The sequence below is a fragment of the Mizuhopecten yessoensis genome, unplaced genomic scaffold (genome assembly GCF_002113885.1).
Source record: "Mizuhopecten yessoensis strain PY_sf001 unplaced genomic scaffold, ASM211388v2 scaffold1105, whole genome shotgun sequence".
NCBI classification, from domain to species: domain Eukaryota; kingdom Metazoa; phylum Mollusca; class Bivalvia; order Pectinida; family Pectinidae; genus Mizuhopecten; species Mizuhopecten yessoensis.
The window spans coordinates 44,873-58,884 of record NW_018403880.1 but is presented as its reverse complement, the minus strand read 5'-3'; the positions used below and the strand labels follow the sequence as shown (position 1 = coordinate 58,884).

Genomic DNA, 14,012 nt, shown 5'->3' with positions numbered 1-14,012 from the left:
CATCCCTCATTTCTTATGTAAGTCTCATTTGATCTCCCCTTTATTTCTTATGTAAGTCTCCCTTGATTATCACATTTACTGTGTTCATGACTCAATCCAACACGAAAGTAACATCAAGGTACATTAACTGTTAACATGACTCAATCTAACATAAAAGTTACCTCAAGGAACATTGACTGTTAACATGACTCAATCTAACACACGGATTGAGTCATGAGAACAGTAAATGTACCTTGATGTTACTTTTATGTTAGATTAAGTCATGAGAACAGTAAATGTACCTTGAAGTAACTTTTGTGTTAGACTGAGTCATGAGAACAGTAAATGTACCTTGAGGTATTTTTTGTGTTAGATTGAGTCATGAGAACAGTAAATGTACCTTGATGTTACTTTTGTGTTGGATTGAGTCATGAAGATAGTAAATGTACCTTGAGGTAACTTTTGTGTTAGATTGAGTCATAAGAACAGTAAATGTACCTTGAAGTAACTTTTGTGTTAGATTGAGTCATGTTAACAGTAAATGTACCTTGAGGTAACTTTTGTGTTGGATTGAGTCATGTTAACAGTAAATGTACCTTGATGTTACTTTCGTGTTGGATTGAGTCATGAACACAGTAAATGTGATAATCAAGGGAGACTTACATAAGAAATAAAGGGAATATCAAATGAGACTTACATAAGAAATGAGGGGAAGATCAAGGGAGATCTTCATAAGAAATGAGGGGAAGATCAAGGGAGACCTACATAAGAAATGAGGGGAAGATCAAGGGAGATCTACATAAGAAATAAAGGGAAGATCAAGGGGGACCTACATAAGAAATGAGGGGAAGATCAATTGAGACTTACATAAGAAATGAGGGGAAGATCAAGGGAGACTTGCATAAGAAATAAGGGGAAGATCAAGGGGGACCTACATAAGAAATGACGGGAAGATCAAGGGAGACTTACATAAGAAATGAGGGGAAGATCAAGGGAGACCTACATAAGAAATGAGGGGAAGATCAAGGGAGATCTTCATAAGAAATAAAGGGAAGATCAATTGAGACTTACATAAGAAATGAGGGGAAGATCAAGGGAGACTTGCATAAGAAATTAGGGGAAGATCAAGGGAGATCTACATAAGAAATAAAGGGAAGATCAATTGAGACTTACATAAGAAATGAGGGGAAGATCAAGGGAGACTTGCATAAGAAATAAGGGGAAGATCAAGGGGGACCTACATAAGAAATGAGGGGAAGATCAAGGGAGACCTACACAAGAAATGTAGGGAAGATCAAAGGAGACCTACATAAGAAATGAGGGGAAGATCAAGGGAGACCTACATAAGAAAACACAAAAAGAAATGAAGAAAACTAGATTCAATAAGATTATGAAAACTTTACTCCTGAATATGTTCCTAAAATTAATAGTTACCAGGTGGTTCTTGTGGCCAAGGGGAATTGACCCATTCCTGGAGGAAGTAGGTAAATCTCACTGCTACAGTGACCTTTGGCCTTGGGGTTACTTGTGTTGCCTACAATAAGAATATAAGCATGACATCAATAAAACAAGAGGCCCAGAGGGCTTGTATTGCTCACCTGGATATCTAAGCAATCATGGCAAAATATTCTCCAAATGAGATCCAATGGAATAGGCCAGACCCCAAGGCCAATCCTTGTAGCATATCTGTATTTAATTTTCCATGCCCAGCAATTTTATATATGGTTATGGGGTGGGAATCATAACTGTTTCCAAGCTGCGACTCAGAAACTAGGTCCATAGGTTGTGGCCATCCCCAGGATCAATTCTAATATCATGACTGCATTTGTCTCTTTATGCCCAGCATTTGTATATATAGTTTCGGGGAGGGGATCTCAACCATTTTAAAGTTATGACCAAGGGACTATATTTCCAAGGGTGGGGCAAGACCCTAGAGCCATCCTGGAAGCAACTGTGCATTCTTCTCTTCATACTCAGCAATTGTATATATGGTTATACGGTGGGGATCTCAACCATTTCCAAGTAATAAACTTGTTTTGGCCCCACCTCTTAGCCCGGGAGGTCAGCAACAAAATTTGTACAATTTTAAATCCCTCCCTCCCATGAATGCTTCCAACCAATTATGGTCAATATCCATGTCCGGGTTCTACAGAAGAAGCCGTTTATAGCAATATAGCCAAATTGACCCCTTTTGGCCCCGTCCCTCAACTCCCTGGGGGGTCAGCTCCACCATTTGTACAATTTTGAATACCCAATGCCTAGGGATGCTTTCAGTCAAATATGGTTGATATCCATCTCTTAGTTCAAGAAAAGAAGTTGCTTAAAGCAATATAGCCATAAAACCTTTTTGGCCCCGCCCCTCAGCCCCCTGGGGGGTCAGCCCTACCATTTGAACAACTTTGAATCCCCAACACCTAAGGATGCTTCCAGTCAAATTTAGTTAAATTCAAATCAGTGGTTAAAAAGAGGAAGTTGTTTAAAGAAGTTGTTGACATACGGACGACAGACGACGGGGTATGGCATAATTATAAGCTCACCTTCATACCACTGGAACATATACTGATGGTGATATAATGTAACTAGAGATTTGTTTTTGTGAACAGAAACATATGTCTCCCCTTTCACGGTTTAAAAGTAACAGCCCAAACAAGATATTCCTGTAAACTTTGCACTTATTTGACCTTTGACCTTAAGGTCTTTTACACATATTTATATGAAAGATCCCCAAAGACCTCAAAACTAAAAAAAAAATTATCATGCCTTGACTGTAAACTAAGACCAGGAGGGAATGTATGTGTGCGTCCCATTTCCTTGAAAATTTGAACACAGGCCGTTTTTCTGGGGTTTTTTCCAGATATTTAAAGACAAACTTTATATTGCAACTTCTATAAAAACAAGAGGTATCACTCACCTGGTTTTATATTTAAATCATTACAATTGAATGCATTAGTACATCTTTATATGAAATTTCCTCAAATCCAGACAAGATCTATGTTCTAACCCAACTGGGACCACAATATCTGACTTTCAACTAATCAGCGGCCTCCATTGAGTTGCCATGTTAACAGATTTTGAAATAAGTAATATGTCATATTACAGGGTGTAATTAGACAATACTTTAATTTTCTATTAAAATTCAACTATATGCTTTTATAAATCTAGAAACCAATTTTCAACAATTTATGAAAACTACACCATAGAATATGATAATCTAGCTGTACCATTTCTTAGGACCACAGGGGTCACATCAACCTCATTCAATTAAGAATTGTTCTTCCTCAATAATGTTTTTGACGAAATTTTGTACAATCCACTCAGGCAATTAGGGGGTATAAGCATCTTAAAGCAAAATATTAAATAATTTTCCTCTTTGGGACCCGGTCTTCCTAGCCCCAGGAGTCGAACCAGTCTCATTTATTTAGGAAATAATTGCCCTTCCCCAATGAAGTTTCAGAGCAAATTTGGTTGAAATCTTTTCTAACGTTAAGAAGGAGATACTTTTTAAAGCAAATTTAGCTAAGGTCCCCTTCAGGGCCCCTCCCCTGGCCTCAGGGGGCAAACCAACCTCATTTTTTTAAGAAATGATTGCCCTCCCCTAGTGATGCTTCCGACTAAATTTGGTTGAAATCCTCTCTGGCGTTAAACAGGAGATGCGTTTTAAAGCAAATTTAGCTAAGTTCCCCTTCAGGGCCCCACCCCCCTGGCCACAGGGGTCGAACCAACCTTATTTATTTAAGAATTGATTGCCCTCCCCTAGTGATGCTTCAGACTAAATTTGGTTGAAATCCTCTCTGGCATTTAGGAGGTTTTAAAGAAAAAGTTGACGATGATAACGGACGCTGCGCCATGGCATAATCTCACCAGGTGAGCTAACAAACAAATTTGTGGAGTTTATATCCCCCACTTGCAGGACATAGGTTATAATTAACATTATTGAGGTTCTGAGACATAATATATAGCCTGAAACTTGAAGAAAAAAAAGCTATACCTCATTGATAATCCCTAAATATCCACAAATCACATCGGTTGTCAAACTTAGCATGAGTCGGATGTGCATACGGAATTTGGTTGAAACATCTTAACAATATCTCAGCAATAATCACATGAAAACCAAAGAGTGCCCGAGATGGGTGGAAAGACAGAGAAACACAAACAATGTTATCAAGTTTGATGGAATTTGGCTAATATTTGCCAGATTTATAAAGCGGAAACTGCAGATAATAATGTTTCCCCTTAATCAAGGGGACATAACTCTGCCAATTGGAGTTTGATTAAAGTAATTGTCAATTTTGGTCAAGCCCTTAATGCTTTGAACCCTATTACTAAGTTTGAAGACAAGCGAATAATATTTGCGAGAGTTAATGAACAGAAACAGCAGATAATGTTGTTTTTCGTGATTCAAGGGGCCATAACTCTGCCAAATAGGGTCCGCTGAAAGTGGTCATCGAACTTGGCTGAATCCTTATGGCATTTAACCCTGTGACCAAGTTTGAAAAAAATCAGTTTACATTTGTTGTAGTTATTGCACATAAACGAAATGCAGCAGATAATTACGTTTTTCGTTATTCAAGGGGCCATAACTCCGCCAAATGGGGTCAGCTGAAAGTGGTCATCGCACTTGGCTGAGCCTTTATGGCATTTTACCCTGTGACCAAGGTTGAAGATCAGTTAACATTTGTTGTAGTTATTTTGCGGCAGATAATTACGCCAAATAGTTTCAGCTAAAAGTGGTCATTGAACTTGGCAGACAGACCGACACGACAGACAGACAAACAGACGGACAAACCCAAAACAATTTCCCGGTGAAAGCGGAGGATAAAAATCAATGTACTGACTTAAAAAATAAATTAGACATTTACACAATTAGATATGGAAAATTAGAAATACATATACAGTCTATTCTGGTCTATGCAAGATATAACGGAACAAGAATGAACAAGTGAGTGTGAAAATTACTACAATTGTTAAATATTTTGTAAAACTTAAAATATAATTATAAAAACAAAAACAAATGTAGGGCCAGACCTTGGTTCGAACCCGGGACCCTCAGAAATCTAGACGATGCTCTACCAATTAAGCTATCTGGTCGCTGACGATCGACCGAGTCTAGTTCCGCTACAATTGTACCACATGTGCAAACATTGTACCACATGTCGAACATTGTACCACATGTAAAAACATTGTACCACATGTACAAACATTGTACCATATGTACAAACATTGTACCACATGTAAGAACATTGTACCACATGTATGACCACTGTACCACATATATGACCATTGTACCACATGTATGACCACTGTATAACATGTATGAACATTGTACCTTAAGTATGACATTTGTACCACATGTATGACCATTGTACCTTAAGTATGATCATTGTACCACATGTATGACCATTGTATCACATTATCACATGTATGACCACTGTACCACATGTATGACCCTTGTACCTCATGTGTGACCATTGTATCACAAGTATGACCATTGTACCACATGTATGACCTTTGTACCACATATATGACCACTGTACCACATGTATGACCATTCTACCACATGTATGACCACTGTACCACATATATGACCACCATTGTACCACATGTATGACCATTGTACAACATGTAAGACCACTGTACCTCATGTATGACCATTGTACCACTTGTATGAATATTGTATCACATGAATGACCACTGTACCGCATGTATGACCATTGTACCACATGTATAACCACTGTACCACATATATGACCATTGTACCACATGTATGACCTTTGTACCACATATATGACCACTGTACCACATGTATGACCACTGTACCACATGTATGACCACTGTACCTCATGTATGACCATTGTACCACTTGTATGAATATTGTATCACATGAATGACCACTGTACCGCATGTATGACCATTGGACCACATGTATGACAACTGTACCACATGTATGAATATTGTACTACATGTATGACCACTGTACCACATGTTTGACCCTTGTACCAAATGTATGACCATTGTACCACATGTATGACCTTTGTACCACATATATGACCACTGTACCACATGTATGACCACTGTACCACATATGTGACCATTATATCACATGTATGACCACTGTACCACAAGTATGACCATTGTTGCAGACATTGTACCACATGTCGAACATTGTACCACACGTAAAAACATTGTCCCATATGTACAAACATTGTACCACATGTAAAAACATTTTACCATATGTACAAACATTGTACCATATGTACGAACATTGTACCATATGTACAAACATTGTCCCACACGTAAAAACATTCTACCATATGTACAAACATTGTACCACATGTAAGAACATTGTACCACATGTATGACCACTGTACCACATATATGACCATTGTACCACATGTATGACCATTGTATCACATTATCCCATGTATGACCACTGTACCACATGTATGACCTCTGTACCACATGTGACCATTATATCACATGTATGACCACTGTACCACATGTATGACCATTGTACCACATGTATGACCACTGTACCACATGTATGACCATTGTACCACATGTATGACCATTGTACCACATGTATGACCATTGTACCACATGTATGACCATTGTACCACATGTATGACCATTGTACCACATGTATGACCATTGTACCACATGTATGACCATTGTACCACATGTATGACCATTGTACCACATGTATGACCATTGTACCACATGTATGACCATTGTACCACATGTATGACCATTGTACCACATGTATGACCATTGTACCACATGTATGACCATTGTATCACATGTATGACCATTGTACCACATGTATAACCACTGTACCACATATATGACCATTGTACCACATGTATGATCATTGTACCACATGTATGACCATTGTACCACATGTATGACCACTGTACCTCATGTATGACCATTGTACCACTTGTATGAATATTGTATCACATGAATGACCACTGTACCGCATATATGACCATTGTACCACATGTATGACAACTGTACCACATATATGACCATTATACAACATGTATGACCACAGTACCACATGTATGACCATTGTACCACATGTATGACCACTGTACCACATATATGACCATTGTACCACATGTATGACCATTGTATCACATTATCACATGTATGACCACTGTACCACATGTATGACCATTGTACCACATGTATGACCACTGTACCACATGTATGACCATTGTACCACATGTATGACCATTGTACCACATGTATGACCATTGTACCACATGTATGACCATTGTACCACATGTATGACCATTGTACCACATGTATGACCATTGTACCACATGTATGACCATTGTACCACATGTATGACCATTGTACCACATGTATGACCATTGTACCACATGTATGACCATTGTACCACATGTATGACCATTGTACCATATGTATGACCATTGTACCACATGTATGACCATTGTACCATATGTATGACCACTGTACCTCATGTATGACCATTGTACCACTTGTATGAATATTGTACCACATGTATGACCACTGTACCACATATGTGACCATTATATCACATTTATGACCACTGTACCACATGTATGACCACTGTACCACATGTATGACCATTGTACCACATGTATGACCACTGTACCACATGTATGACCATTGTACCACATGTATGACCATTGTACCACATGTATGACCATTGTACCACATGTATGACCATTGTACCACATGTATGACCATTGTACCACATGTATGACCATTGTACCACATGTATGACCATTGTACCACATGTATGACCACTGTACCACATGTATGACCCTTGTACCACATGTATGACCATTGTATCACATTATCACATGTATGACCACTGTACCACATGTATAACCACTGTACCACATGTATGACCACTGTAACACATATATTACCATTGTACCACATGTATGACCATTGTACCACATGTATGACCATTGTACCACATGTATGACCACTGTACCACATATATGACCATTGTACCACATGTATGACCACTGTACCACATGTATGACCATTGTTCCACATGTATGACCTCTGTACCACATGTGACCATTATATCACATGTATGACCACTGTACCACATGTATGACCACTGTACCACATGTATGACCAATGAACCACATGTATGAATATTGTACTACATGTATGACCACTGTACCACATGTATGACCACTGTACCACATGTATGACAAATGAACCACATGTATGATCATTGTACCATTGTACCACATGCATGACTACTGTACCACATGAATGACCATTGTACCACATGTATAACCACTGTACCACATGTATGACCATTGTACCACATGTATGACCACTGTACCACATATATGACCACTGTACCACATATATGACCATTGAACCACATGTATGACCATTGTATCACATTATCACATGTATGACCATTGTTCCACATGTATGACCATTGTACCACAAGTATGAACATTGTACCATAAGTATGACCAATAAATCACATGTAACATGACCATACATGATAATTATTCCTTCTGTTATAGTTTAACTTATCCTAGTAAATTCACCACAGAATCAATATTAAATATTGGTTTAAAAAGCTATCACATAATTTGTGGAATAACCTACAAGCTTAGCTTTAAACACGTCCAGCAGACCTGCCAAATGGTTATACTGGGGAGGCACTCTTTGAAACTGTATCACATCAAAGTTGATGGTTGTCCCCGACATCAAACAAATCCCAGAATACATCTGTCGCCAAAATTGCTGGATTTGTACAAACACTGGCACTGGACTGAAACACAGATTTAATACACTCATTTATACAAACACAGAGAGTATTGGTAATAAAGATTATTTACAGAAATTAAATAAAAGATAATATGCCCATAGGACGATAGCCTGGTATGCTTTGCCGTGATAGAATTTGACTTTTGTGTTCTGAAGGTATTCATTGTGACGAGTATCATTATTTATTCATTTGTAAACATAAATCGCCAAATTTGACAAGTATACATTCATGTGAAATTATTCATATAATGGTGTTATTGTGTTCTGCCATGTGTATATCTGCTGATTATAGGTGACCTCTTGTTAAACACCTATGTGTCTGAGTGACCAATAAAGTCCTTAGTACCAGACAGAATTGGTATAAATGTACACATTTAACATGGTTCCTACAAACTTTTGACCTCAAAATTTAAGGACTTTTCAAGGGTTTTTCAGGACAAATTTGGAAAATTCAAGGCCTTGAGGGGCTGGGTTTGAAGGAAAGTCATCGGGAATCATGTTTGGATTTGGATTAGGAACAGTCGAGGAAGGTCTCAATGTACTTGCCATTGAAGTAGAGGGTTTGGTATAAAACTCTGTCTGTCAAAGGCCGAGCCCAAGCGGTCTCCGAAATTTTCACCTGTTTTGACTTTTCATATGTGATGTTAGGGTGTATTCCCCCATCTTGCCCAGATCGATAATTTTGTTACACAGCGAGCATAAAGCAGAAGTCCTATCACCCAAAAAAATCTGGGATCGTCAAGCCATTTACCGTTACAAACACCCTTCCCCATCGCAGTTGTTCGGTTCGTGTTCCCCTCCTGTTAACAATACTCTTAAAGCGCATGACCGTCTGTCACTTTGGAGAAAGGATTATGAGACTTACTCAATTCCAAATTCAGTAATAATACGAATTGAAAAAGCAAAACTGGAAACTTCATCGGTATATATTTTCCGAAATTATTAAAAATTACGATGTGCAATTTAACAATCAATCTGTGTAAAAAAAATATTGTTTGCGACAAAAGTTCACAAAATACTGAATTAACATGACAAAACAATACCCTACTAACTTCACTGATTATTAAGGGGTTTTCAAGGACTCCAATTGATTTTCAAGGGTTTTCAAGACAGACATCAAATTCAAGGGTTTTTCAAGACAGACTTCAAATTCAAGGGTTTTTCAAGACCTGTGCAAACCATGTTTAATGTACTAAACAGGACATTGAATGCTTTTTGTTGTATTTTTAGGTATACATAACTCCTATTTTCTATATCTTTGTGTTTGATGCTTCCTCACAGTGATATAAACACGACTTACCATCCAGCATTACTCAGGGCTATAGACACAGAACTGAGGAGTAGTTTGATTCGACTCTCACTATCAATGGCGTCGGACTTACTGGAGGGTGCTATCACGACAAACTCCTGTAGACCATACCTGTAATGAAGGAAACAATAAGCATCGACTATTTACAGAAATCAATAACATTATGCAATTTAGTGATACAGAGAGGTCAAGGTCATTTATATAAAAAAATAAACTGGCACTCCATTGAAGATATCTACTGGCCAAATTTAAAGTCCATTGGGCTTTTAGTTTTCAAGAAGAAACCTTTCAAAGACTAGAAATTGTCTAGGACATGAATGTCCCTGCTCCCATGCAATTCAGAGGTTTCTTTGACAAATTTCTATAAATAGTAACAGAGCCTTGGGTTCCTGAAATACAAACTTATTGGAAGTATTCTCCTACTTAACCTTTGTATAAGTTTGATCAAAATGATGGGCTTGGCTTTGACCTTGACCCAATTATTAAAGATATTCTCTTGTTTAACCTTTGTATAAACTTTGATCAAAAATTGTTGAGAAAGAAGTGATTATTACAGTGCTGACAGTGATTGAATGGGTCAGTAACACTATACCCGACCATGAAGTATCCCCAATTACAGAAAGTAGCTGACGGTGATTGAATGGGTCAGTAACACTATACCCGACCATGAAGTATCCCCAATTACAGAAAGTAGTGGGCAGTGATTAAATGGGTCAGTAGCACTATACCCGACCATGAAGTATCCCCAATTACAGAAAGTAGCGGGCAGTGATTGAATGGGTCAGTAATACTATACCCAACCATCTACACAAAAATGAGTCCTTTAAACTAAAGGATGGCTCTAAATCCCTCCATTCCTACGGACCCTTTCAGGCACCATCTCCTTTCCCGCTAGGGCTGCGATGATATATGGTGCAACGACATATCACTTGTATCTTGAATACGGTACAATACACAATATTATTTCAGGGGGTTACGGTACACATACAATATTTTCAGGATTTTATCGTTCTTTAATTTAGTCTTCTCATATCCGTTCCAACACGGAGAGTGACGGGTCCAGCTCAACATGCACGTCGAAAGACGTGAATTGTGTAAAACTTTCAAGTCATGTTTGGGCCAAGTTTATTTCCATTTGTAATATTGCAACTAAAAGTTTGCCAGATATATTTTTGTTTTAAGTCTACTGTTACTATATCGTGACCACAGTATCGTGATAGGTACTGTCATGTTAATGTATTGCTACAGCCCTAGGCATCACATCCTCCATTTTAACAAAATTGACTCGCCTTTACCCTAGGATACTTTTGTTAAAATGCTTCCAATCACACAGAATAAGATTTTTTTTAAACATTAATCCCTTTGTTCCCCATATTGATCCCCAACCCTCTGCCCCTAGGGATCACACACTTTTCATTTATACAAAATTGATCATGAGTCCCTATTATCTAAGGTTGTTCTAGACAAAATTTGGTTATAAACCCTCCATTTATACGGAAGAAGAAGGCCTTTAAAACAATTGATTATTATTTCCCCCTATATTGGACCCCATCCCTCTGGCTTCTGGCCTGGGACCCCACACTCTTTGTTAATACAAAATAACCACAGGCTGTTCTGTAGACAATCATCGGTTAAAACCCCTCCTGTTTGTACAGAAGGAGAAGGATTATAAAGAATCACGTAAANGGGGGGGGGTGCATCCTCCATTTAGGAGGCTTTACACCAAATTCTTGTAAAAATCCCTTTGTTCATACAGAAGCAGGAGTATTTTAATCATTTATGCCCCTAGGAGGCTCACACTTTTTACTTGTAACAAGAGGCCCAATGGGCCTGCATCGCTCACCTGGCATAAAACTCACACTTGTAACCTTAAAAGTGATCTAAAATAAAGCTACAGGCAAAATATCAGTATTTATGATTAAAATTCATTCAAAAGACCCGGTTATTTTTTTTTTTAAACATTTAACCCCTGTGATTGAAAGTTGAACAAAGTCAGTATATTGAACACATTGTATAGCCTTTCATCTCAGGATGCAACTTGCAAAGTATAAACATCCTGGGACCCATGGTTATTCAAAAGAGTCTGTTTAAAGATTTTAAACAAATTTGACCCCTGTGACCTTGGATATTAGTCAAAGTCATTCACTTTAACAAACAAAGTAGTCCTTGATCCCAGCATATGCTACTGACTAAATATCAACATCCTGAGCCTTTTGGTTATTCAGAACAAGTTGTTGAAATATTTTGAACATATATGCATACATTTAAACAAACTAGGTAGCCCTTCATCCTAGTATACTACTGACTAAATATCATCACCCTGGGAATTTGGTTATTCAGAAGAAGTTGTTTAAAGTTTTTAACATATTTGACCCCTGTGACCTTGACTATGGATGAAGGTCATTTATTTGAACAAACTTTGTCGTCCTTTATCTCAGCATGCTACTGGCCAAATTTCATCTCCCTGGGCATTTTGGTTATTGAGAAGAAGATGTTTAAAGTTTTTGACATATTTGACCCCTTCGGCCTTGAAAATAGGTGAAGGTCATTAATTTTAACAAACTTTGTAGCCCTTCATCCAAGTTTCTTTCTGGCCAAATATCGACACCCTAGGCCTTAGGGTTATTAAGAAGAAGTTGTTTAAAGTAAAATATTGACGCAGGACGGCGGACGGTCGGCCACCATGCCACGGCATAAGCTCACTTGGTACTTCGTGCCAGGTGAGCTAAAAATGGGTCCCCTTCGTCCAGGAGTATTCAAGACAAAATTTGGTAAATCCCTCCATTCATTCTTACAGAAGAAGGATGTAATGGTTACCTCATTTCCCGTAATGGGCCTCATCTCTCTGCCCCGTTGGTGGCCACACCCTCCGGTTAAATAAATTGAGTCCCCTTTAATTTTCCCATTAAAAGGATGCTCCATGCCAAATTACGTCAAAATCCACAGAGCCATTCCAGACCAGTAGCATTCTAAAGAAAAGTTGATTCAGATGGACAGATGGATACTAGTACTGCGCCACGTCATAAGCTTTAAGTGAGCTTTAAATATACTAGTGAGCCCAGAAGTTGTAATTTTACTTACAACCTAGACAGGAAGTGTGCTTTAGAAGGGAAGTCATTCTCTGTGTTCATCATATCCATCATCACTGTTGGTATCACATCTGTAACAAAATAAAACCTTAATGTACACTTGCTAAGGTGTCAATGTGTGTTCATCATATCCATCATCAATGTTAGTATCACATCTGTAACAAAATAAAACCCTCGTGTACACTTGCTAAGGTGTCAATGTGTGTTCATCATATCCATCATCAATGTTGGTGTCAAATCTGTAACAAAATAAAACCCTAGTGTACACTTGCTAAGGTGTCAATGTGTGTTCATCATATCTATCATCACTGTTGATATCACATCTGTAAAAAAATAAAAACTTAGTGTACACTTGCTAAGGTGTCAATGTGGGTTCATCATATCTATCATCACTGTTGATATCACATCTGTAACAAAATAAAACCCTAGTGTACACTTGATAAGGTGTCAATGTGTGTTCATCATATCTACCATCACTGTTGGTATCACATCTGTAACAAAATAAAACCTTAGTGTACACTTGCTAAGGTGTCAATGCTCACCCCACATTCAGTGTATTTTGCCAGGTCAATTTCAATACTATAAGGTAAAGGTAAAAATGTAGGTCACAGTGACCTCCTTTCAGTAGATGTATGCCTGCAAACACAAAGAAAAAGAATGTTTTTCTAAACCCAAGATATTCCTGCTTCAAGGTATTTCATTCAGATATCAGATGAACATTTTACTGGAAACAATCTTGTGTAATTAACAGTAGAAGCACCCTCCGGTAAACAAGGGGCCCAGAGGGCCTTGATACTTGCCCTGGAATTTGATTTGATTTTTTTTAGCCTGCTGGATAT

At 38.1% G+C, this 14,012-nt stretch overlaps 1 protein-coding gene across 1 annotated transcript in view; it reads right to left on the bottom strand.

Moving 5' to 3' along the window:
• The window catches only part of LOC110457242 (rab3 GTPase-activating protein catalytic subunit-like), a gene marked incomplete at its 3' end in the record, with an annotated part of 52,140 nt that overhangs the window by 25,128 nt on the left and 13,000 nt on the right, over positions 1–14,012 (bottom strand). Inside the window, exons 5-8 of the mRNA XM_021508429.1 lie at positions 13,166–13,244; positions 10,076–10,195; positions 8,614–8,779; positions 1,414–1,513 (exon numbers count right to left, since the gene is read on the bottom strand). Of these exons, the coding sequence (XP_021364104.1) occupies positions 1,414–1,513; positions 8,614–8,779; positions 10,076–10,195; positions 13,166–13,244 (465 nt within the window). The remainder of the gene's footprint in view (positions 1–1,413; positions 1,514–8,613; positions 8,780–10,075; positions 10,196–13,165; positions 13,245–14,012) is intronic.